Source organism: Cucurbita pepo, chromosome 16 (assembly GCF_057944985.1).
Source record: "Cucurbita pepo subsp. pepo isolate OVF chromosome 16, ASM5794498v1, whole genome shotgun sequence".
Taxonomy (NCBI): domain Eukaryota; kingdom Viridiplantae; phylum Streptophyta; class Magnoliopsida; order Cucurbitales; family Cucurbitaceae; genus Cucurbita; species Cucurbita pepo.
The window spans coordinates 7,424,381-7,451,237 of record NC_141813.1 but is presented as its reverse complement, the minus strand read 5'-3'; the positions used below and the strand labels follow the sequence as shown (position 1 = coordinate 7,451,237).

General features: G+C 36.2%; 2 protein-coding genes and 2 non-coding genes across 4 annotated transcripts; 2 read left to right on the top strand and 2 right to left on the bottom strand.

Moving 5' to 3' along the window:
* Nucleotides 1–1,638: 1,638 nt before the first annotated feature.
* Nucleotides 1,639–1,744, top strand: LOC147788901 (small nucleolar RNA R71). Its single transcript, XR_015412591.1, has one exon. It is a non-coding gene; the product is annotated as a small nucleolar RNA R71 (small nucleolar RNA).
* Nucleotides 1,745–5,063: 3,319 nt separating this feature from the next.
* LOC147788900 (glycosyl hydrolase 5 family protein-like) lies at nucleotides 5,064–7,505 on the bottom strand. Its single transcript, XM_087118318.1, has 3 exons — nucleotides 6,927–7,505; nucleotides 5,758–6,355; nucleotides 5,064–5,551 (listed from the first exon to the last, which is right to left on the bottom strand). The coding sequence occupies exons 1-3, from the start codon at nucleotides 7,503–7,505 to the stop codon at nucleotides 5,121–5,123; spliced, it is 1,608 nt and encodes a 535-aa protein (XP_086974444.1). The 3' UTR covers nucleotides 5,064–5,120.
* Nucleotides 7,506–20,161: 12,656 nt separating this feature from the next.
* LOC147788899 (small nucleolar RNA R71) lies at nucleotides 20,162–20,267 on the top strand. Its single transcript, XR_015412590.1, has one exon. It is a non-coding gene; the product is annotated as a small nucleolar RNA R71 (small nucleolar RNA).
* A 3,322-nt stretch (nucleotides 20,268–23,589) lies between these two features.
* On the bottom strand, nucleotides 23,590–26,031 carry LOC147788898 (glycosyl hydrolase 5 family protein-like). Its single transcript, XM_087118319.1, has 3 exons — nucleotides 25,453–26,031; nucleotides 24,284–24,881; nucleotides 23,590–24,077 (listed from the first exon to the last, which is right to left on the bottom strand). Exons 1-3 carry the CDS (start codon nucleotides 26,029–26,031, stop codon nucleotides 23,647–23,649), a joined length of 1,608 nt encoding a protein of 535 aa, XP_086974445.1. The 3' UTR covers nucleotides 23,590–23,646.
* Between the last annotated feature and the right edge of the window lie 826 nt (nucleotides 26,032–26,857).

The window sequence follows — 26,857 nt, the reverse complement described above, 5'->3', positions numbered from 1 at the left end:
TTCATGCTGTCATTGATATTAAATTCAACTTTTTGGTCACCCATTCTTAACGTGATGGTTCCTTTGTAGACATATACTAATATTCTTCCGGTCTTCAAAAATAGCCTACCCAAAATAATTGGTACATCATGATTGGCTTCATAATCTAAAATGATAAAATTTGCAAGAAATATGAATTTGTCAACTTGACTTAAGATGTCCTCAATGTTTCCTTCGAGATAAGTGATGGAACTATCGCCAGTTGTAAGGTGACTGTAGTCGTTCTAGCCTCTCCAATCCCCAAATTCTTGTAAATGGATAGAGGCATTAAGTTGATGCTTTCTCCCAAGTCACATAATGAACGACCTAGGGTCTTTCTCCTTTAGAGGGATCTTGTTCTTCAATATTGCACTACACTCTTCATTTAGTGACACCACCTTAAATTCTTCACACGTCCTTCTATTAGTGAGTACATCCTTCAAGAATTTCACATAATTTGGCATTTGCTTCAAAGCTTCCACTAGTAGTATGTTTATATGAATTTCCTTCAGAATATCCATAAACTTCTCAAAATGGACTTCATCTTTCTTTCTTTTTATTCTTTGTGGAAAAGGAGGTGTTGGTATGTATGTTCTGCTCTCTTGTCCAGTTGTTTGCATTTTAGGCTGCTCCTCAATTTCTGCATAATCCTTGTTGTGTTCTTTCTGTACAGCAGGTTCCTCATTCCTCTGCTGTGTATCAGCAGTTTCTTGGGAATGGCTGTCACCTTGTTCTGCATTTTTTTTCTCCCCTGCTGGGTATTTTTTTTCCACTTCTCAACACTATTGCTTGACATTGCTCTTTGCCTTCTCTTTTTGGTGTTTCGGTGTCTGCTGGCAGCTTCCCAAGAGGCCTATTTCGTAACTCAGTTGCTAATTGACCTACTTGAACTTCCAAATTTCGCGATGAGGCTTGTTGATTTTGTATCACGACATCATTTTTAGCCATATATTCCTCTATTAGGCTTTCAATAGATGTTCCCGATGTGTATTAGCTTGGCTAGTTCCTTTCCCTTGGATGTTGACTTGTTGAGAACTATAAGCCAATTGATTTTGTAATCCAAAACCCGGAGGGTAATTTGTTTTAGGTGGCATTTGTTGTTTGGATGAGCCTTGTCTCTTCCATGAGAAGTTTGGATGATTTCTCCACCCCGGATTATAAGTATTTTAGAAGGGATTATTTTTTGAGTTGCCTTGACTAGCTTGATTCCCGACATAGAAAATTGAGGCCGAATTGCTTGGACATTTATCAAAGGTGTATTCCTCTCCACAATATACACAAGATTCGGCTACTGTCTGGTTAATTACAGCAGCTGTATGGACTGGTGCTTTAAACATGAAGTCTTGTCCCAACGCTAGATTTTGTAAAATATTAGTCACCGAAGCTAGTTGAGCTTTGATAGAAGACAAAGCATCAACTTCAAGTACTCTTCGAGTCTTCTTTCCTTGATTGCTTCTCACATCGGCCCATTGACAATTGTTAGATGTTATTCTCTCTAAAATCTCATATGCTTCATTGTATGTCTTTGACAAAATAGCTCCATTGGCGGAAGCATCAACTACATGTTTAGTAGCAATATTTAATCCATTGTAGAAAGTCTCCATTTGTATACAATGAGGTAGTCCATGGTGAGGACACTTTCTAAGCATCTCCTTAAATCTCTCCCAAGCTTCACTTAGTGTCTCATCTTCAAACTGTTGAATAACAACAATCTCATTTCTGAACCGTGCGTTTACAGTGGGTGGAAAATACTTGATAAAAAATTTCTCTGCTAGACTATTCCAAGAATCAATTGTTTCCGGTGCTAAGGTATTCAACCATGATTTAGCACCATCCCTCAATGAATATGGGAATAAGCTCAGTCTAATCAAATCTTTATCCAGTCCTTGGAATCGAAATGAGTCACTAACTCCCAAAAATGACTTTAGGTGTAGGTGAGGATCTTTCGACGGCAGTCCATGAAATTGCCCAATGGTTTGCAACATTTGAAACATCACGGGTTTTAGCTCAAACGTGGTTGCTTGCATTTTGGGTCTAATAATGCACGGATTTAGCTCTTCCACAGCTAGGTGTGCATATGCTCGGATCGCTCTTTCTCTGTCATCTGCTAAATTTATGGCATTGGAAGTAATTCTCTCTTGATTAGACATCATCGCTTGATTTTCAAACTCCCAATTCAACTGGGCTCCAAGTTCTATTTGCTGTATATTCTGTTCTATCATTTTCTTTTTCTCCTTCCACCTTCGTCTAAATGTTCTCTCTATTTCAGGATCCAAAATAAATTCCAAACCTGTAAGTGGGTTCATACACAGAATTCTGCATCAGTAAACTCAATTCTTCCGCAGTAAATACAATAGTTGAAAATTCAACTTACTATGGCTTCTTGTTGGCTCTAGATCACGAAAATCTACAAGTAAAATAACCAAATTAGGTTCCCCGGCAACGGCGCAAAAAACTTGATCGCTTGTGGATGTATATAATAAAATGATGTAAACTTCACAAGAATAAGTGAAAGTATACACTACCACAAGTAGCAAGTAATAAGTAAATTATCGATTCCACAGAGAATTTATCTTTTTGGTTAATTTTATCGCTGGAAATTAAGTGAGTTTTTGGGTAACATTCAAATGGGTGTTGGTGATTTTAACTACTTAAACAAAACTAAAACAGAGTGCCACTGCTGTCGAAAAACAAAAAATGATGAGAGAAAATCAACTATAATGAGGAAGGTTCCGCTAAGAGAGATTTAATAGGTAAGTTGTTGAGTTTTGTGGTAAATTTTAGTTCCTTTTAATAGATTCCTAGGCCCACTTCCGAGGGTCAAGAATGGTGATTATTTCCATAATCGTTATAATTTCTATTAACAAGACTCTGGGAGAAGAATTATTCCTAACCCTTCGATTACCCTTCAAGTGTCCTTGCTATGGAACTCTACGAGAAGAATTATTCCTAACCCTTCTATTACCCTTCAAGTCTCCTTGCTATGGAACTCTAGGAGAAGAATTATTCCTAACGCTTCTATTACCCTTCAAGTCTCCTTGCTATGGAAATAGAGTATTAAAGAGGATTTCATTGCTCCCTCTCTTCTCCCGAATAGGAGAACAACTATGTATGTAAAGTAGCTAATTAAACACACATGTAAATCATTAACAACAACTCTTTAATAAACTAAAATCATACCGTAACCATACTTAAACTATATAAAACTCTTTCGCCTCCCCTATAAAGTTTAACTCTCCATACAAATTGAATTAAACAGAGGAACCCACATCTTAATCATATAAAATTGATAGAATAAGAAAAGAGAGTAAGGAAATACAGAGTTATCCAACTTTGTTGCCGTTCTTCAATGGAAGTTCCCTTCCCTTGAGCACTCACATCCACCTCTTTGCCCTAATCAATCCTTGTTGGTCTCCTTTTCCTTCTGCTGTCAACAGCTGCTGGATTAGGGTTTTCTTCTTCTTCTCTGGTTTCATAGCAATTCACTGCAGCAGAGGCTGCTGCTGTGTAATTCGATTTTTCTCCCCAAAGTGTGGCTCCCCTCCTCTTGGTCTTCCTTTTCCTTTTATATTGAGCATGGGTTCCCCCTTAGGGCTGAAAAGGTATAAGTTGTCCACATAGGATGTTCCTCATTGGGTAATCAATGACCCACCTGGGCTAATGATGTGGATTTAAAATTTACATGTCATCCCCCATTTATTTCCAGATTTGCTACTCCCTCATGGTTCAACATAAATGTCTGAAATTTTACCACATAACTCAATTAAATGTACAATTACGATCGATTTATGCCAAATCATATTTTTTTCATGTTGGACCACAATAAATGATTTCATGCTCACTAAGTAGAATAAATGGGGTAAATAATGAGAAAATGGTGAATAAGAGTGCCATATTAAATACAAAAAGACTTGATAGGACTCTACTTTTAGAGAGTTATCAGTAACCTTAGAGTAAATAAAAAGTCTTAAACTACATTAATTAAATATAATAACTCAAGATTATCATCCACAACAAACAAAAAAAAAAAAAAAAAAAAAAAATTGTTACCATCGAAGAATCTTCCTTGAAGTGCATATTGCATTATAGAGATGTTTTGGATCATGTAAAAAACTCACCCCCAAAAGTTTATTTTCTCGGGCCATTTTTCTTTCTTGTTTTAAAGGGGGTACCACGGGCTACTTTTTTGTCAGTTTCTCACAGCAGCATCATTGACAAGTTCTAAACAAACATCGTACCTAACAATCATTGTGCACTTATGATGACATCAAGAAAGATGGCAGTTCTCAACTGATATTGTATCTTACTATTGTCATAAAGATGCACAGACAATTGTTTTGATGTTACTTTTTTTCAGTATCATCATACCCCAACTTCCATCACATCATACGATGACACTGATGGCAGTTTTGAAACCATCGGTGACAATGCATTACTGACTGAAATTTTGGTAGTAAATGTATCAAAATTTAGAGAGAAATTTTTTTACTTCTTCCTTGTTAAAATGATGTGGCTTCACCTTGCAAGGAAATTTTTATTTTGTCTAATGCTCAAAGAGACGATTTCTAAAATATACTTCCAATATGATTCAACATATTTTGTAATTTGTTTTAATCTAAATTTAACATTTGAAGTGTAGAAATTGAACCATGACTTTAGCTGATAGAGCAAACATGGAACCGTACTGGAATGGGCAAAAGAACATAGTATTTTGTGTTGTGTTTTTTCCCCCTTTTTTAGTTCAAGAATCGGAGATGAGAAGATTGAAACATCATCATTTACAATGACAAAGTGTGTGTGTCATCCACTAGGTATGCTAGAATTGGCAAAATACACCGTACTTGAGGGATGTGAATGTGGAAGGCCAATTTTATAAATGATATCATATCATATGCGCTAAGCTAATAAATTAAATTAAAGAGTGAGGAAACTCACGACGTAATGGAATATCATCGGACAAGTTAATAAGAAAAATAATGGTTTCAAATAGAGAGAAAGATCGTTCAACAATACAGTAATATGTCTTTAATGAAAGCTCTGTATCTTTAATGAAATGAATAAAGACCATGTGAAATATACAATAATATAATTACCACTCGAGATTACTTTATAAGTACATTTGATTGAACAAGCTTAAACCATTGACTTTGGGGATCTTCTTGGCATTGAGAATCATCTTGACACATGCATTTCTTAGTCACGATTTGAAGTGAATGTGAAGACCTTTGCAAGCACAGGGTCAGTCCTTGTTCATCACTAGTGGCCAGTTGAAGTTTGGCATTTGAAGCATATTTCCAAGAACTTTGTTTGCTCGAGCAATCTTGAGACAAAATTGGAGGGAGTCCATCTCCTACGGCTTTCAAACATAGTATAGATCCCGACAACTTAATTGGATCTCCATCTTCATCGTGGCTCCAACGATTAGAAGTCTTACAACTACTAATTCTTAATTGATACTTCTTGTTCGTTCTCACACACTCGCCACTTTGAGGATGGTACATTATGAATGATGTTGTGAGATTTGAACTTGGATCTGTGTCGGAAGCAACCGTCTTGATTATTTCATTAGTAGGGACAGAGGAGTAAAATCTTAAAATTGAAAGCAATAGATCTTATTCTTAAAAAATAAAAAAAAAATAAAAAATAAAAAAACTGAAAAACCAATGGTAGAAGACCAAGGGTTAGAAAAGTAACCTATAAATGTAAAAGATGGGGAAGAAATCGCAGAATTTATCGTACCTTGAAGTTTTGTTTGCATAAGCTGAAATCTTTGATGAAATTTAGGGTTTTTGGCTTGCGTAAAATTTGAATTTAAGACACCAAAAGTTTCCTCAGCATTTTTCACGCCTTCTCGGTAGTAGTAGCTACCTTGCAAAGCCCACAAGCCCCAGTCAAAATCATTCTCAGTAAGATAGGAAAAGAAGCAGCTCAAAAATCGATTTTGGCCCTCGTTTGCACCAGTTTGGTCGATCCCAAATTCACTAACAAATAGAGGCACGGGATTTTGTCCTCTCACTAGAAATCCAGCTCGGTCTTCAAATCCTTGGTTAACGTTTGCACAAAATGTGTTTAATGGCTTTGATGTCCACGACCCGCCCATGTTGTTTGTGAAGGAGTACAAGTGAGCCTCAAATACGAGTTTGTTGTCTAAGTTAAAGCCCAAAGATTTGTTCTTCACGAAGCTGAGATCAGTGTCGTAGCCTAGCCCAGAAACCACCACTAGTGCATTTGGGTTGATTTGATGAATAAGCTTAGCTCCTTGGCTCATGTACTGAAACCACTTGTCAACATTCTGGTTTGGTCCTCGCAGCTCGTTTCTCAAGCTCATTGCTATCACCTTTTGCATATTTATTATCATGGAATCGTTCAAAACATAATCTTTAATAATGCTTCATCGAATAAAGTTATTTGATCCAACTTCACCGTTGGTTTCAATTATATTCTACCGTTTAGAAAGTGTTTAATGCATCCATGGAAAATGCTATGAAACCTCCACATTGGTGAGGCTAGAAGGATCCATGATATAAGCAAAGAAAAATTATCTCCATGCTATGAAACCTCTTAGATCAAACTAAGAGCAAAGACGTTTATGCCCAAAGTAAACAATTATCCACACAATTGTAGAATAGTGGATAAAAATTTATAATCACCTAAAATAACACTTAAGGTTTGCTATGCTCTAGGGTATGACGGCGGAGAAGAAAACTATACCATCGTGCAATACTATATTGCTTGTGCATGCTTGTGAACTCGTGGACAAAAAGGAAAAAAGAAATATCTTTTGAGACAGAGCAAGTTACCGAACTTAAGATTTGTACTATGATATCACTCATATTTCTGTAGTTTTAAAAGTTTCAAAAAGAAAAAAGAAATTAAAAAAAAACAAAAAAAGGAAAAAAAAAGCATACTTGAGATTTATGTTTTAGACTTTGAGCGGCCAAGCCAATTCCTTGTAGCCATTCTTGAGGATCAAAATAACGATCTCCAAAGAAGCCATTGCCATCGTCATCGTTACAGCACCAACGTGGTTGGCTTATATGGTTATCTGAAACCACCATGACTCCATGTGTTGCAAGTGAATCAACAACAGCTCCATAAGTTTCAACAAGAGTCATGTTCAACATAAAAGGATTATTTTGGGTTATGCCTGTCATGGCATTTTTCATATCAAAATTCTCGAGGGATTGTAGAACGGTCAAATTGGCATAGCGTGTGAACATGTGGATTGAGTACGTCAAGCGCACACAATTGAACTGCAACTTTGCTACCATAGCGGTGATGCTGTCAAGCGGCTGGAGGTGAAGACCCTCTGCGAGCATGGCCTGCATGTGAGATGGCCAGTTTACGCACACCAACTTCACACGTTGGCCCGTTGTTGCATCGATGATCCATCTTCCACTGGTTGAAAGAGGCAATGAGTAGGCTTTGGCAGTTAACAAGACAAAAACACAAGCTAGAGCAATATCTTTCAATTGTTTTCCTGCCATTTTAGCTCTGCTTTGAATTCAATGATTTCAAGTCTGCTTATTGAAACACACAATTCTTCGATATTTATAGTTGCTCATAGTAATCTATATTAAAACAAAGGTAGAGCTGGATAAGGTAAAAATAACTTGTAACAAATTAAAATATGAGATGTTCTAACTATATTTTGCTTTAAACTCTAAATTTACGACCAAAATCCTATTCATGATTTTAAAGTTTGTTAGTTGAATCCTTTAAGCCAATGCTTGGAAGGATTTTGAAGCAGAGTATGCTTCTGCGCACAAGTTGTATGTAACCGTTCAACTTAAGATTTTTCTTCTCTTCTTATTATTGTTATTATTGTTTTTAACTCGAGTGAAGTAATATCTTAATTGAAGAAATTTTCATAACTCAAAAAGTATGGTAAGCTTTGCTATATAAGGAATTGAATGCTTAAGCATTCACCTTAGCTACTATTTTTATATTCAATTTGTGACGAGGATCATGCTCCAATATTTGATAAAAAAGAAACCTAGAAGAAGAACACATGCTCTAACATATTACTTTTGTTCACACTAAGTTTCTCGACTTAACTAGTTTGTTAGCCACATTTATGGGTGGTTAACGAATTTGCAAGAAATTAGATAAGTAAAGCGAACAAACTTTGAACTAATTTGAAGGTAATAAAGAGTATATGAATATATACACTACAACAAATAATAGATATGATAGCTTACGAAAAATGCTATCATAGACTTTTTATATCGTTTTTCGTACGTCGTGACAGCCCATGTTATTAAAAGTTTGAGACTTTTTATAGCATTTTTTTATAGCTATAATAGATGCTATAATAGAATGACGTTTTATAGCATTTTTTATAGCTATAATCGATGCTATAAAAGAGTATAAATTTATAGCTTATATACGTTGCTATAAAAACATTTTATAGCTATATAGACCTTTAAATTAATGCTATAATAAAATTAATTATTCATTTATAATCATTATAGTTACCATAATAAAATTTTAATAACATTCTTTTAATAAAATTTAATTCAAATACTAAATAAACACGTAAAATACTCCTAGCACATTAAATACCATGACTTCCATTCATAATTGAGATTTCATAATCTATTTCCATTACAATAGTAGTATCCCATCATTTCCTAAAATAAAGTTATACAAACGATACAAGATAAAATATTCTCCACTACTTGCAATGATTTTCAACGTCTGGAACCGTTATCATGATACGACTTTATAGTGCAAGTCCTCTATCCCAGAATCATCTATTGACAGAAAAAAATAATAGGCAACCTGAACTAGCTCTAGATGCAACTACTCTGGAATATTCAACATTAGCAACAAAGAGACGATCCCCTAACAGGACAGCAGTTGACCCGACATCTTTCTACATGCCTCTCTCTTCTTTAATATAGTCTGCATGTTTAAAAACCTCAGCTGCAAAATAAGTATTTTCTTAGTTTATGCTCCACTAGTAAGGCAACAGGAAAATATGAAATTATAGGCACAAATTATAACTTCTTACTAATAGCTGTCTTTGTGTCTTTGATAAAGTCCTGATGGCTACTTTGGTTATTGAAAAAATTGCACTTAAGGTATTCCGTTGTTCTTGACCCAAGTACATCAGAGTGTCTATTAAACTGGAGAAAAGAAGGAGCATTCATGCATCACACTAGACCGTTATCATATCGAGTAACATCATCTCAGATATTTCCAGAATTACCATTAATGTTAAAACAAACAAAAAGTAACTTATCATTCTTCCATCACATGTATCATCATTTTAAATTATAGAACAACACAACAATAATGATCAACAAAGAGTAAAAGGAGAAATATAAAAAGAAAAGGAACCTGCTCATAAGCGGGGAAGAAGAAATTATCCAAGATCCATTCAGGAAAATTATCCCCCACATAATTTCTTTAAATCATCTCTACTGAGAAATTATGACAAGATAATGATTGCATCCTTACCGATGATGATGAAGCAAGGTCTTCTGTATTGAGTAGGTTTACAAGTCTCATGATGAAGCAAGGTCTTCTGTATTGAGTAGTTTTGCAAGTCTAAAGTTCCCAGTGCAAAAATTTAAGATATTAGCCCTTGCTAGAGAAATAACTACTAAAGAAATTCCATCCGGTAAAACATGGAAACAATCGTACCAAGTCGGACATCATTGCTCTTCGCAAGAAACATATTGGAACACTAGAATAGAAGAAAATTTGAAAAAACAAAAAAATCAAGAACCATTAATGAGACTTATAATTGCAAGGTTGGGTATGTTAATACCTTATGGTACCTTAAGATCTCTTTGTACCACCCGATTGGAGTGCAGATGAACTACAGCTCAGCTAGTACCAACTATGCCAACCATTTGCAAAGTTTTTGAGATAAAAAAAAATTGACAATCAGACATAGATTCGAAAGGAAAAAATAATCACGATTACGAACTTACTTACTCAAGAAAGTATGTCCTCTAGAAAGTATGTTCCTCTGACATTTTTTCATGTTGGACCACAATAAATGATTTCATGCTCAATAAGTAGAATACATGAGGTAAATAATGAGAAAATGGTGAATAAGAGTGCCATATTAAAAACAAAAAGACTTGATATGACTGTATCTTAGAGAGTTATCACACCCCAAATTTAAAGATTGCCCATCCTTGAGCAATCATTCTCTCCACTCTCCCCTTTTTTCTCATTAACAAAATTTTTCTTTCTATATTTATGTTGGTGGACTATTAGGATGTTTTAGATCACATTCTTTATATTCCTTCCTCAAATTAGTTTTTCCCCACATTTCACCCTACACTTATCACTAAATCTTACAATAAAAATAACACATTTCTCACTTCCACCACCGTATTCCCCAAAACACTTCTAAATACCATTCCTTTTACCTTTGCTTTTGTGACTTGCTTCATAATTTATTTCATTAACTTTCTCTTATCACGACACAATTATTTTTTTTCCTCCCAAGAATCCTGCAAGTCATCCCTCTATTCTCTGGGTGCCTCCACTTGTGGTGCAAATCACGTAACTCTTCAAAGGATGACTATATAGGCTAACACTCATTCTCCCTTGGCGCGACTCTCTTGCTAGCATCTTGTAGTGTTTAGTGTGGCTACATTTGTGATGCAACTCACCTGAATAATAAGGATAGTTTTTTTATTTTATTTTTTTTTTAACATTTACATCCCAATTACATTCGATTCAGACATCTTCATTGGTGATGCAGATTGCCTGAACCAGCAATTGAGACAATTTGTTTGCTTTCCACTTTTTTAGCATTGAGAGTTCAAGCTTTAGGATGAAGAGGAGTAGTCTCGGGTTTGGTTTTTTTTTTTTTTTTTTTGTGCTTTGCTTTGCATTTTTGATGGGGTGATAGAATTGCTTTAATACCCCCAAACTTAAACTAGCCATTGTTCTCAATGAGCATTAGTGTGGATGTCGAATCATTCTTGAAAGTAGATTGAGGTGCAGAAACTCTTGGTTATTGTTTTTGTTGGAAAAATGATCTAAAGGTTGGGTGAATTATGGGAATTCTTTCTGATTAAGGTGGATTATCATAGATTGGATCCTCAACTTTGATGAATACTCCATTCCATTTGAGCCCTTAACCCCTTTGTCCTCTCAGAGAAACACAACACTCACCTTATTGTTTTATTTATCCTATTGGAGCATTTGACAATACATCCCTCGTTCTTGCACAAAACATCATGACTGCATATGAAACCATGCATGATCTATTGCCCTTCCTAAAACTGCATCCTAAAAAAGTTTCATGCTTCTAGTGTGCATGCATGTGCATGATTCAAAATTATATGCAGTCAACAAAACAAAACAAACATAACATAAGGATGTATACTTCTAAATCAAACAACAATGTTATAAAGGGTGTGATCAGAGAATTCCATTGATTTTAGCCATCGTTAGAGGAAGAGCGTTAGAGGAAGTGTTCTCTTTCTCCTCTACCACATTCGATGATTCTTTGCGGCTCCACTCTTTAAAAATCTCTTCTGGAAAACTTGGGAATGCTGAATTTTTGGACTTGGTTCTTAAGGCTTTATGTATTTCCTCATCCCTCTTTTTGACATAAGACCAATACGCCTTGCAACTCTCTTCACTGTTTTTGCACCAGCTGAGTAAAGCCTCTTACTGTTTCAGCAGTTGATCCATATCGTCTGTTGCTCTGTTGTCCCTCCTCTTACCACTACTGGTGCCATCCCTATGGGTTTTATGTAGTCCATCAAATTTCTTGCCTCAAGTTTTTCTTCTTCTTCATCAAAAGGAACTGCAGCCTCCAGGCACAACATGGTTATCAACTGTGGAAAAAACAGCCTCTCCACTTTCTTACTTGCACATTTGACAATCTCATCCGCTACAATCTTGCCCACATCGATGCTCAAATTCATTATGATTGCATACACCAGTAAAACTCTATCAGCTAACAATGTAGTATCATGTGTAGTGGGTAGTAAGTTGGTTTTTACGAAGGCAGCCCAAACTTTTGCTTCGGGGTTGAGGTCTGCTGCTATTATCGTCCTTGCTCCTCCTCTCGAGAGCTACCACCGTGTTCCTTCTATGGCTACCATCTTCAAGGCCATCTCAAGTTGATCTTCCGATGGAGCTAGCACCATTTCCTTGAAGGTGGTGTGCTAAAAAAATTGTAGGTGAAACAGTTGGTTGATGGCTTTAGGGCTCCAATCAACTATTTTTCCTCTCACTAATGTTGTGTACCCTTCCACTTGATCAATATGTGCGTAAAACGCCTTCAGTATCGGCACTATAGCTTGTTCCCTTTAATGACAGAACATCTCCCACCCTAGATCGTTGATGGCGTTAAGAAAGGATTCCGGAAATGTAGGGTAGAATGTTGGGAACCTTCTTTCCACCAACATTACTCTTGACTTGAGGATCTCATACTTGTTGTACGCCTCCTCGTTTGCGATTATTCCTTTTTGTGTTGGGAGGTTCTCCATTTTGTTCTTGCCCTTTTTCTCTTCGTTTCGAACCGGTGCCCATTAGGAAGAGATCTTGATTTATTCTTGTAATTCATCACGTTGCACTTCTTCCTTCCCTCGCACCGTTTTTTTTTTTTTTTACATTAAATTGTTGTAGTTTTTTTTTTTCCTTCTTTTTTTGTTTGACAATAGATTGCTGCTATTTGTTCCTTTTTTCTTTTTTTTTTTTTGTTCTTTTGTTTTACAGCAGATTGCTGTCAAGTTTTCCTTTTTCTTGTTTAACAGCAGATTGCTGTCATCTTTTGTGTTGGTGCTTTGACTTGAGGTTTCGTGAGAAAGTGCATAACAATTAGATCAAATTCATGCAAATGAGGGAGAACACGGTCAGCATACACTGAAAGAGAATAACTTTGTCACTAATCACAACCTAGTATGTACCAAGTGTAGTTGACCTCCTTACTCCTTTGAAATTAGCATTTTTAACAACATTAGAATCCTCCTAATTCATCTACCAAAAATTGGCTACTTCCTTGGGGCATGTGAATCATTCATGATAAAAACGTAAAATAAATCTAAAAAAAAAAAAAGCAAAAAACTATCATTCTAAGATAAGTGAAGATAACTATTTAAAAACGACTATGAGTGCATAAATAAAAGGAGAAGTAAAACTAACTTGGCTTCCCGGGAGTTTGTTACCTGTTACTACTGTTCTTTGTCAGCTACCTTTTGCCACAAAATGTTTTATTTTTCAGCCTTTTAAGCTTAAAGAGACAATGCCTCTTTTTACTTCTCCACCCAAATATGGCTTCAGTCTCTGTCCATTCATTGTGAAAGGTCTCCTTTCATCTAGATGTTTTATCGTTATTGCCCCTTCAACTATAAACGGACTGGACCATCTTGATTTTAATTTTCCAAGGAATAATTTCAGCTTGGAGTTGAATAGCAACACTCTTTGTCCTTGGTAGAATTCCTTGGGCCTAATTTTGTTGTCATGCCACATTTTGTTTTTTCTTTGTACATCTTAACATTTTCGTAGGCTAGGTGCCTGAATTCTTCCAACTCATTTAGTTGCATTCGCCTCAAGTCTCCATTTGTTGCATAGTCAAAATTTAACTTCTTTAATGCCCAAAATGTTTTATGTTCCAATTCTAGGGGTAGATGGCATGCTTTCCCAAAAACTAGCTTGTAAGGAGACATTCCTAAAGGGGTTTTGAAGGTTGTCTGGTATGCCCATAATGCATCATCAAGTTTCATCGACCAATCTTTCCTGTCTGGTTGTACCACCTTTTCCAAAATACTTTTAATTCCTCTGTTGAAGACCTCTGCTTGTCCTTTGGTGTGTGGATGATAAGGTGTCGCCACTCTATGTTTTACATTGTATCTCTCTAAAAGACTATTCATCAATCTGTTCACAAAGTGCGTTCTCTCATCGCTGATTAATGCTCTTGGTACACCAAACCTAGTGAATATGTTTCTTTTTAAAAACTTGAGTATGGTCTTCCCATCATTGGATGGATAAACTATTGCTTCCACCCACTTGGACACACAGTCGACAACCACTAGAATAAATAAGTTCCTATAATGGCGGAAATGGTCCCATAAAGTCAGTGTCCCATACATCAAAAAGTTCCACTTCTAAAATTGAATTCAGGGGTAGCTTTTCTTTTTACTGATATTTCCCGTCCTTTTTCATTGATCACAACTCTTGCAAAATTCTTTTGCATCTTTGAAAATTGTTGGCCAATAGAAACCCGATTGAAATACCTTGGCTGCTGTCCTTTGCCCTCCAAAATGACCTCCATACGGAGATGCATGACATTGTTCAAGAATTGTTGGTATTTCGTTGTCCGAAATGCATCTTCTCACTATGCCGTCTCCACATTGTTTAAAAAGAAAAGGTTCATCCCAAATGTAACTTTTGGATTCGTGGAAAAACCTCTTCCTTTGTTGATAATTTTTCTCTTCGGGTATGATGGCACAAGCCAAAAATTTTGCTATGTCTGCATACCATGGAGTTGCTGTCATTCTGCTACCGCTGTAACTGCTCCTACTGCTATAGCTGCTGCTACTGCTGTTTATTCCAAGCCACTGTTCATCCGAAAATGCATCATCAATTTCTTTGCATACCTTTTCTTCCATGTTCAACATTCTAGACAAGTGATCTGCTACATGGTTATTAGCACCTTTCGTGTCCACGATTTCTATCTCGAACTCTTGTAACAGTAGAATCCATCTAATTAATCTTGGCTTGGCATTCGGTTTCATCATTAGGTGCTTGATTGTTGCGTGGTCAGTGTGCACTTTCACCTTCGCTTGAAATAAATAAGCTCTGAATTTTTCAACAGCGAATACTACAACCAACAATTCTTTTTCAGTGGTTGTATAATTCACTTGAACCTCATTCAACGTTTTACTTGTATTAAGATATGATATTTGGCGATATATTTTAATAATTAGTTAGGAGTATATCTTGGATATTTTGAGAGTTGTTAGTAGTATATTTTATCTTAGATTTGATTAACAGTATATTTTATCTTATTTACAAGATTTAGTTAGTTATATATTTTTTCTCATTTTTAGGTATTAGTTGATAGTTTGTATCATATTTAAAACGTGGTAAACATTAATGAAGATCATACTTTCGATCCCAATTCTATTTCTATTTCTCATTCTTAACATGGTATCAGAGCACCGATCTTGGTGTTCTTAAATATAAAAATTTCTTTTATGGCGGAATCAGCCAAATCCAGCTTCAAAATTTCGGAGGTTGATTTAACACATCCTGATTATATTCATCACTCTGATCAGCCAGGATATTCACTTGTTCCAATCAAATTAAATGGAGCAAATTACAAATCCTGGAATAAATCAGTTATGCATGCTCTTATTGCCAAGAAGAAAATTGGCTTCATTTATGGCACAATTGAAGAACCGTCTCAAGATGCAAATTCAACCGAATTTGAACTACGGAATCAGTGCAACAGTATGATAATATCTTGGTTAACTCATTCCGTTGAAGCACATATCGCTAAAGGCATTATTCACGCCAAGACAGCTCATCAAGTGTGGGTTGACCTTCACGAACAATTCTCACAAAAGAATGCTCCAGCAATTTTTCAGATACAAAAGTCGATAGCAACGATGTCACAAGGAACCATGGCACTGTCAGCATATTTCACCAAGCTCAAAGCACTCTGGGATGAACTGGAAGCGTACCGCACACCATTTACTTGTAATCAACGTCAAATACATGTTGATCAACGCGAAGAAGACAAGTTGATGCAATTGCTCATGGGGCTCAACGAGTCTTATAAAACGGTGAGATCTAACATATTGATGATGACTCCATTACCTAATGTGAGGCAAGCCTATTCATTACTTGTACAAGAAGAGATGCAGCGTCAGGTAACTTCTGAACCTACTGAGAATTTCTCGATTGCATCAGCAGTGCAGAAGAGAACAAAATATTCAAAATTCGCCAAGGACAAATCATGTGAACACTGCAATAAAAGTGGTCATACAATTAATGAGTGTCGAATCCTTAAGTTTCACTGTAAATTTTGTGATAGAAGGGGACATACAGAAGGTCGGTGTCGGCAAAAAAATAATTATGGAAGGGCAAGACAAGTCAATCAACGCAACAATCGTGGATATCGATCATCTGCAAATATGGCCGATGTTTTTCTGTTGAATATAGAAGAACAGTCACCTAATTCCATTCCAAATTTTTCTTCTGAGCAATTACAACAGATAGCACAAGCCTTATCTGCAATCAATCATCACCCTTCTGGTAATTCTGACAATCACATCAATGTTGCAGGTTTGTTTCCAGTATCTACATTATCTATTAACTTTGCGAGTTCTAATTCATGGATTCTCGATAGTGGAGCTACGGATCATATCGTATCAAAATCTTCTGTTATGACTGAACCGAAGGCTGCCATCATGTCTACAATAAATTTACCTAATGGAGGGACAGCACATGTGTCGCATACTGGCAATATTTCCCTTAGCCCTGACCTTAAATTAAACAATGTTTTATGTGTGCCTTCATTCAATTTAAACCTAATGTCCATCAGCAAACTTACCAATGACTTGAAATGTTATGTCACCTTCTATCCTGATTCTTGTGTGATGCAGGACTTGGCTACGGGGAAGATGATTGGCTCGGGTAAACAATTTGGAGGTCTCTATCATATTTCTTCATCTCCAATCAAATCTTCAGCTCATCAAATATCTCAGTCATCTGATTTGTGGCATTTACGCCTACGTCATCCTTCTTTTTCTCGTTTTAAATTTCTAGCTGATCAATTGCATCTTAATAATGCTAGTTATTCTCATAACTGTAGTATCTGCCCGTTAGCAAAATAAACTAGGTTGTCTTTCCCAAGAAGTTCAATAACAACCCATTCTGCCTTTGATTTGATACATTGTGATGTTTGGGGACCACATAAAATTCCTACCCATTCTGGTTTGCGTTTTTTTCTGACTATTGTTGATGATTTTACTCGATGTACTTGGGTTTTTCTAATGCAACATAAGTCAGAAGTACATCATTTGTTAATGAACTTTGTTAAATTCGTTCAAACTCAATTGCATACTACTATCAAAATAGTTCGATCAGATAATGGGATTGAGTTCCTATCTTTGCAACCATTTTTTACTTCTTGTGGCATTGAATTTCAGCGCACTTGTGTCTATACTCCAAAACAAAATGGAGTCGTAGAACGTAAGCATCGTCATATTCTAAATATAGCTTGGGCTCTTCTCTTTAAGTCATAGGTTCCACTTAATTTTTTGGGAGAGTGCATTTATGCTGTTTATCTTATAAATAGAACGCCATCACCATTGTTACCTAACAAGACACCCTTTGAAGCACTCTACAAACGACCACCTACATTTCACCATCTTAAATTTTTTGGTTGTAAATCTTATGCAACTATAGTACATCCTAAGCAAAAATTTGAACCTCGGGCAATTCCTTGTGTTTTCGTAGGATATCCTTGTGGTCATAAAGGTTACAAGTTGTATGACATGCAATCTCACAAATTCTTTATTAGCCGTGATGTTAAATTTTGTGAAGATGATTTTCCTTTTTCATCAGCTTCACAAACTTTGACATTAGCTCTTTCGACTCCTATTGTACCACTTCATGATCCTATTCCTCCTTCACCTCCTATTCCTTCACCTACTACTTCGTCGTCTCCTCCACCTTCTGTTCCTTCTCTTGATCTTCTAAACTGATTGTAATTTGATTGTATCACAAATAACCATCCTAGAAGCAATAATGTGACTTTCCAACAAGCCTATCAAGATTTTGATCAATGAACGGTAAGGGAAAATGATCCTTACGTGTCGCTTTGTTTAGCCTTCTATAATCCATGCAAATTCTCCATCCATTCACTATTCTAGTGGGGATCAACTCATTATTCTCATTTGCCATTACTGTTATCCCTCTTTTCTTCGGAACACATTGAATAGGACTGACCCAGCTGCTGTTTACAATTGGATAAATTATACCAGCATCTAGCCATTTGAGAATCTCCTTTCTAACGACCTCCTTGATCATGGGATTTAATCGTCTTTGTTGCTCAATGAATTTAATTTTTCCTTCCTCCAATTGTATCTTGTGCATGCATAGTGAAGGGCCAATTCCCTCTATATCCGCCAATGTCCAACCTATCGCCCCCTTGTGCTTCTTCAATGTTTCTAGGAGCATATTCTCTTGAGCCGAAGATAGTGTCGCTGAGATGATGATGGGTAGTGTCTTCTTGTCACCTAAATAAGCATATTTAAGGTTAGGAGGTAGTGGTTTCAAGTCCAGCTGCGGTGCTCTCTCAATAGATGATCTCATCGGTGAACTCTTTCTTCTCTCACATTCTAGTGACTCAAAAGTTCTGCTGAATTCACCTAAAACTGCTAACTATTCTATTCTGTCATTCCAGCTCCTGTCTTCTTCCTGCTCGCTTTCCCCATCATCCCATTCCTCGGTCGCTGGTTGTTCTGTCAATTTATATACTGGTGAGCATCCTCTGTCACTGCTAGATATTTCATGCTGTCATTGATATTAAATTCAACTTTTTGGTCACCCATTCTTAACGTGATGGTTCCTTTGTAGACATATACTAATATTCTTCCGGTCTTCAAAAATAGCCTACCCAAAATAATTGGTACATCATGATTGGCTTCATAATCTAAAATGATAAAATTTGCAAGAAATATGAATTTGTCAACTTGACTTAAGATGTCCTCAATGTTTCCTTCGAGATAAGTGATGGAACTATCGCTAGTTGTAAGGTGACTGTAGTCGTTCTAGCCTCTCCAATTCCCAAATTCTTGTAAATGGATAGAGGCATTAAGTTGATGCTTTCTCCCAAGTCACATAATGAACGACCTAGGGTCTTTCTCCTTTAGAGGGATCTTGTTCTTCAATATTGCACTACACTCTTCATTTAGTGACACCACCTTAAATTCTTCACACTTCCTTCTATTAGTGAGTACATCCTTCAAGAATTTCACATAATTTGGCATTTGCTTCAAAGCTTCCACTAGTAGTATGTTTATATGAATTTCCTTCAGAATATCCATAAACTTCTCAAAATGGACTTCATCTTTCTTTCTTTTTATTCTTTGTGGAAAAGGAGGTGTTGGTGTGTATGTTCTGCTCTCTTGTCCAGTTGTTTGCATTTTAGGCTGCTCCTCAATTTCTGCATAATCCTTGTTGTCTTCTTTCTGTACAGCAGGTTCCTCATTCCTCTGCTGTGTATCAGCAGTTTCTTGGGAATGGCTGTCACCTTGTTCTGCACTTTTTTTCTCCCCTGCTGGGTATTTTTTTTCCACTTCTCAACACTATTGCTTGACATTGCTCTTTGCCTTCTCTTTTTGGTGTTTCGGTGTCTGCTGGCAGCTTCCCAAGAGGCCTATTTCGTAACTCAGTTGCTAATTGACCTACTTGAACTTCCAAATTTCGCGATGAGGCTTGTTGATTTTGTATCACGACATCATTTTTAGCCATATATTCCTCTATTAGGCTTTCAATAGATGTTCCCGATGTGTATTGAGCTTGGCTAGTTCCTTTCCCTTGGATGTTGACTTGTTGAGAACTATAAGCCAATTGATTTTGTAATCCAAAACCCGGAGGGTAATTTGTTTTAGGTGGCATTTGTTGTTTGGATGAGCCTTGTCTCTTCCATGAGAAGTTTGGATGATTTCTCCACCCCGGATTATAAGTATTTTAGAAGGGATTATTTTTTGAGTTGCCTTGACTAGCTTGATTCCCGACATAGAAAATTGAGGCCGAATTGCTTGGACATTTATCAAAGGTGTATTCCTCTCCACAATATACACAAGATTCGGCTACTGTCTGGTTAATTACAGCAGCTGTATGGACTGGTGCTTTAAACATGAAGTCTTGTCCCAACGCTAGATTTTGTAAAATATTAGTCACCGAAGCTAGTTGAGCTTTGATAGAAGACAAAGCATCAACTTCAAGTACTCTTCGAGTCTTCTTTCCTTGATTGCTTCTCACATCGGCCCATTGACAATTGTTAGATGTTATTCTCTCTAAAATCTCATATGCTTCATTGTATGTCTTTGACAAAATAGCTCCATTGGCGGAAGCATCAACTACATGTTTAGTAGCAATATTTAATCCATTGTAGAAAGTCTCCATTTGTATACAATGAGGTAGTCCATGGTGAGGACACTTTCTAAGCATCTCCTTAAATCTCTCCCAAGCTTCACTTAGTGTCTCATCTTCAAACTGTTGAATAACAACAATCTCATTTCTGAACCGTGCGTTTACAGTGGGTGGAAAATACTTGATAAAAAATTTCTCTACTAGACTATTCCAAGAATCAATTGTTTCCGGTGCTAAGGTATTCAACCATGATTTAGCACCATCCCTCAATGAATATGGGAATAAGCTCAGTCTAATCACATCTTTATCCAGTCCTTGGAATCGAAATGAGTCACTAACTCCCAAAAATGACTTTAGGTGTAGGTGAGGATCTTTCGACGGCAGTCCATGAAATTGCCCAATGGTTTGCAACATTTGAAACATCACGGGTTTTAGCTCAAACGTGGTTGCTTGCATTTCGGGTCTAATAATGCACGGATTTAGCTCTTCCACAGCTAGGTGTGCATATGCTCGGATCGCTCTTTCTCTGTCATCTGCTAAATTTATGGCATTGGAAGTAATTCTCTCTTGATTAGACATCATCGCTTGATTTTCAAACTCCCAATTCAACTGGGCTCCAAGTTCTATTTGCTGTATATTCTGTTCTATCATTTTCTTTTTCTCCTTCCACCTTCGTCTAAATGTTCTCTCTATTTCAGGATCCAAAATAAATTCCAAACCTGTAAGTGGGTTCATACACAGAATTCTGCATCAGTAAACTCAATTCTTCCGCAGTAAATACAATAGTTGAAAATTCAACTTACTATGGCTTCTTGTTGGCTCTAGATCACGAAAATCTACAAGTAAAATAACCAAATTAGGTTCCCCGGCAACGGCGCAAAAAACTTGATCGCTTGTGGATGTATATAATAAAATGATGTAAACTTCACAAGAATAAGTGAAAGTATACACTACCACAAGTAGCAAGTAATAAGTAAATTATCGATTCCACAGAGAATTTATCTTTTTGGTTAATTTTATCGCTGGAAATTAAGTGAGTTTTTGGGTAACATTCAAATGGGTGTTGGTGATTTTAACTACTTAAACAAAACTAAAACAGAGTGCCACTGCTGTCGAAAAACAAAAAATGATGAGAGAAAATCAACTATAATGAGGAAGGTTCCGCTAAGAGAGATTTAATAGGTAAGTTGTTGAGTTTTGTGGTAAATTTTAGTTCCTTTTAATAGATTCCTAGGCCCACTTCCGAGGGTCAAGAATGGTGATTATTTCCATAATCGTTATAATTTCTATTAACAAGACTCTGGGAGAAGAATGATTCCTAACCCTTCGATTACCCTTCAAGTGTCCTTGCTATGGAACTCTACGAGAAGAATTATTCCTAACCCTTCTATTACCCTTCAAGTCTCCTTGCTATGGAACTCTAGGAGAAGAATTATTCCTAACGCTTCTATTACCCTTCAAGTCTCCTTGCTATGGAAATAGAGTATTAAAGAGGATTTCATTGCTCCCTCTCTTCTCCCGAATAGGAGAACAACTATGTATGTAAAGTAGCTAATTAAACACACATGTAAATCATTAACAACAACTCTTTAATAAACTAAAATCATACCGTAACCATACTTAAACTATATAAAACTCTTTCGCCTCCCCTATAAAGTTTAACTCTCCATACAAATTGAATTAAACAGAGGAACCCACATCTTAATCATATAAAATTGATAGAATAAGAAAAGAGAGTAAGGAAATACAGAGTTATCCAACTTTGTTGCCGTTCTTCAATGGAAGTTCCCTTCCCTTGAGCACTCACATCCACCTCTTTGCCCTAATCAATCCTTGTTGGTCTCCTTTTCCTTCTGCTGTCAACAGCTGCTGGATTAGGGTTTTCTTCTTCTTCTCTGGTTTCATAGCAATTCACTGCAGCAGAGGCTGCTGCTGTGTAATTCGATTTTTCTCCCCAAAGTGTGGCTCCCCTCCTCTTGGTCTTCCTTTTCCTTTTATATTGAGCATGGGTTCCCCCTTAGGGCTGAAAAGGTATAAGTTGTCCACATAGGATGTTCCTCATTGGGTAATCAATGACCCACCTGGGCTAATGATGTGGATTTAAAATTTACATGTCATCCCCCATTTATTTCCAGATTTGCTACTCCCTCATGGTTCAACATAAATGTCTGAAATTTTACCACATAACTCAATTAAATGTACAATTACGATCGATTTATGCCAAATCATATTTTTTTCATGTTGGACCACAATAAATGATTTCATGCTCACTAAGTAGAATAAATGGGGTAAATAATGAGAAAATGGTGAATAAGAGTGCCATATTAAATACAAAAAGACTTGATAGGACTCTACTTTTAGAGAGTTATCAGTAACCTTAGAGTAAATAAAAAGTCTTAAACTACATTAATTAAATATAATAACTCAAGATTATCATCCACAACAAACAAAAAAAAAAAAAAAAAAAAAAAAAAATTGTTACCATCGAAGAATCTTCCTTGAAGTGCATATTGCATTATAGAGATGTTTTGGATCATGTAAAAAACTCACCCCCAAAAGTTTATTTTCTCGGGCCATTTTTCTTTCTTGTTTTAAAGGGGGTACCACGGGCTACTTTTTTGTCAGTTTCTCACAGCAGCATCATTGACAAGTTCTAAACAAACATCGTACCTAACAATCATTGTGCACTTATGATGACATCAAGAAAGATGGCAGTTCTCAACTGATATTGTATCTTACTATTGTCATAAAGATGCACAGACAATTGTTTTGATGTTACTTTTTTTCAGTATCATCATACCCCAACTTCCATCACATCATACGATGACACTGATGGCAGTTTTGAAACCATCGGTGACAATGCATTACTGACTGAAATTTTGGTAGTAAATGTATCAAAATTTAGAGAGAAATTTTTTTACTTCTTCCTTGTTAAAATGATGTGGCTTCACCTTGCAAGGAAATTTTTATTTTGTCTAATGCTCAAAGAGACGATTTCTAAAATATACTTCCAATATGATTCAACATATTTTGTAATTTGTTTTAATCTAAATTTAACATTTGAAGTGTAGAAATTGAACCATGACTTTAGCTGATAGAGCAAACATGGAACCGTACTGGAATGGGCAAAAGAACATAGTATTTTGTGTTGTGTTTTTTCCCCCTTTTTTAGTTCAAGAATCGGAGATGAGAAGATTGAAACATCATCATTTACAATGACAAAGTGTGTGTGTCATCCACTAGGTATGCTAGAATTGGCAAAATACACCGTACTTGAGGGATGTGAATGCGGAAGGCCAATTTTATAAATGATATCATATCATATGCGCTAAGCTAATAAATTAAATTAAAGAGTGAGGAAACTCACGACGTAATGGAATATCATCGGACAAGTTAATAAGAAAAATAATGGTTTCAAATAGAGAGAAAGATCGTTCAACAATACAGTAATATGTCTTTAATGAAAGCTCTGTATCTTTAATGAAATGAATAAAGACCATGTGAAATATACAATAATATAATTACCACTCGAGATTACTTTATAAGTACATTTGATTGAACAAGCTTAAACCATTGACTTTGGGGATCTTCTTGGCATTGAGAATCATCTTGACACATGCATTTCTTAGTCACGATTTGAAGTGAATGTGAAGACCTTTGCAAGCACAGGGTCAGTCCTTGTTCATCACTAGTGGCCAGTTGAAGTTTGGCATTTGAAGCATATTTCCAAGAACTTTGTTTGCTCGAGCAATCTTGAGACAAAATTGGAGGGAGTCCATCTCCTACGGCTTTCAAACATAGTATAGATCCCGACAACTTAATTGGATCTCCATCTTCATCGTGGCTCCAACGATTAGAAGTCTTACAACTACTAATTCTTAATTGATACTTCTTGTTCGTTCTCACACACTCGCCACTTTGAGGATGGTACATTATGAATGATGTTGTGAGATTTGAACTTGGATCTGTGTCGGAAGCAACCGTCTTGATTATTTCATTAGTAGGGACAGAGGAGTAAAATCTTAAAATTGAAAGCAATAGATCTTATTCTTAAAAAATAAAAAAAAATAAAAAAATAAAAAAACTGAAAAACCAATGGTAGAAGACCAAGGGTTAGAAAAGTAACCTATAATTGTAAAAGATGGGGAAGAAATCGCAGAATTTATCGTACCTTGAAGTTTTGTTTGCATAAGCTGAAATCTTTGATGAAATTTAGGGTTTTTGGCTTGCGTAAAATTTGAATTTAAGACACCAAAAGTTTCCTCAGCATTTTTCACGCCTTCTCGGTAGTAGTAGCTACCTTGCAAAGCCCACAAGCCCCAGTCAAAATCATTCTCAGTAAGATAGGAAAAGAAGCAGCTCAAAAATCGATTTTGGCCCTCGTTTGCACCAGTTTGGTCGATCCCAAATTCACTAACAAATAGAGGCACGGGATTTTGTCCTCTCACTAGAAATCCAGCTCGGTCTTCAAATCCTTGGTTAACGTTTGCACAAAATGTGTTTAATGGCTTTGATGTCCACGACCCGCCCATGTTGTTTGTGAAGGAGTACAAGTGAGCCTCAAATACGAGTTTGTTGTCTAAGTTAAAGCCCAAAGATTTGTTCTTCACGAAGCTGAGATCAGTGTCGTAGCCTAGCCCAGAAACCACCACTAGTGCATTTGGGTTGATTTGATGAATAAGCTTAGCTCCTTGGCTCATGTACTGAAACCACTTGTCAACATTCTGGTTTGGTCCTCGCAGCTCGTTTCTCAAGCTCATTGCTATCACCTTTTGCATATTTATTATCATGGAATCGTTCAAAACATAATCTTTAATAATGCTTCATCGAATAAAGTTATTTGATCCAACTTCACCGTTGGTTTCAATTATATTCTACCGTTTAGAAAGTGTTTAATGCATCCATGGAAAATGCTATGAAACCTCCACATTGGTGAGGCTAGAAGGATCCATGATATAAGCAAAGAAAAATTATCTCCATGCTATGAAACCTCTTAGATCAAACTAAGAGCAAAGACGTTTATGCCCAAAGTAAACAATTATCCACACAATTGTAGAATAGTGGATAAAAATTTATAATCACCTAAAATAACACTTAAGGTTTGCTATGCTCTAGGGTATGACGGCGGAGAAGAAAACTATACCATCGTGCAATACTATATTGCTTGTGCATGCTTGTGAACTCGTGGACAAAAAGGAAAAAAGAAATATCTTTTGAGACAGAGCAAGTTACCGAACTTAAGATTTGTACTATGATATCACTCATATTTCTGTAGTTTTAAAAGTTTCAAAAAGAAAAAAGAAATTAAAAAAAAACAAAAAAAGGAAAAAAAAAGCATACTTGAGATTTATGTTTTAGACTTTGAGCGGCCAAGCCAATTCCTTGTAGCCATTCTTGAGGATCAAAATAACGATCTCCAAAGAAGCCATTGCCATCGTCATCGTTACAGCACCAACGTGGTTGGCTTATATGGTTATCTGAAACCACCATGACTCCATGTGTTGCAAGTGAATCAACAACAGCTCCATAAGTTTCAACAAGAGTCATGTTCAACATAAAAGGATTATTTTGGGTTATGCCTGTCATGGCATTTTTCATATCAAAATTCTCGAGGGATTGTAGAACGGTCAAATTGGCATAGCGTGTGAACATGTGGATTGAGTACGTCAAGCGCACACAATTGAACTGCAACTTTGCTACCATAGCGGTGATGCTGTCAAGCGGCTGGAGGTGAAGACCCTCTGCGAGCATGGCCTGCATGTGAGATGGCCAGTTTACGCACACCAACTTCACACGTTGGCCCGTTGTTGCATCGATGATCCATCTTCCACTGGTTGAAAGAGGCAATGAGTAGGCTTTGGCAGTTAACAAGACAAAAACACAAGCTAGAGCAATATCTTTCAATTGTTTTCCTGCCATTTTAGCTCTGCTTTGAATTCAATGATTTCAAGTCTGCTTATTGAAACACACAATTCTTCGATATTTATAGTTGCTCATAGTAATCTATATTAAAACAAAGGTAGAGCTGGATAAGGTAAAAATAACTTGTAACAAATTAAAATATGAGATGTTCTAACTATATTTTGCTTTAAACTCTAAATTTACGACCAAAATCCTATTCATGATTTTAAAGTTTGTTAGTTGAATCCTTTAAGCCAATGCTTGGAAGGATTTTGAAGCAGAGTATGCTTCTGCGCACAAGTTGTATGTAACCGTTCAACTTAAGATTTTTCTTCTCTTCTTATTATTGTTATTATTGTTTTTAACTCGAGTGAAGTAATATCTTAATTGAAGAAATTTTCATAACTCAAAAAGTATGGTAAGCTTTGCTATATAAGGAATTGAATGCTTAAGCATTCACCTTAGCTACTATTTTTATATTCAATTTGTGACGAGGATCATGCTCCAATATTTGATAAAAAAGAAACCTAGAAGAAGAACACATGCTCTAACATATTACTTTTGTTCACACTAAGTTTCTCGACTTAACTAGTTTGTTAGCCACATTTATGGGTGGTTAACGAATTTGCAAGAAATTAGATAAGTAAAGCGAACAAACTTTGAACTAATTTGAAGGTAATAAAGAGTATATGAATATATACACTACAACAAATAATAGATATGATAGCTTACGAAAAATGCTATCATAGACTTTTTATATCGTTTTTCGTACGTCGTGACAGCCCATGTTATTAAAAGTTTGAGACTTTTTATAGCATTTTTTTATAGCTATAATAGATGCTAT

Coding starts and splice junctions, on each gene's coding strand:
- LOC147788900 (XM_087118318.1), bottom strand. CDS start 7,505: ATGGCAGGAAAACAATTGAAAGATATTGCTCTAGCTTGTGTTTTTGTC. Junction 6,356..6,926: donor GTCTAAAACATAAATCTCAA/GTATGCTTTTTT, acceptor AATATGCAAAAG/GTGATAGCAATGAGCTTGAG. Junction 5,552..5,757: donor TATGCAAACAAAACTTCAAG/GTACGATAAATT, acceptor CTTCCGACACAG/ATCCAAGTTCAAATCTCACA.
- LOC147788898 (XM_087118319.1), bottom strand. CDS start 26,031: ATGGCAGGAAAACAATTGAAAGATATTGCTCTAGCTTGTGTTTTTGTC. Junction 24,882..25,452: donor GTCTAAAACATAAATCTCAA/GTATGCTTTTTT, acceptor AATATGCAAAAG/GTGATAGCAATGAGCTTGAG. Junction 24,078..24,283: donor TATGCAAACAAAACTTCAAG/GTACGATAAATT, acceptor CTTCCGACACAG/ATCCAAGTTCAAATCTCACA.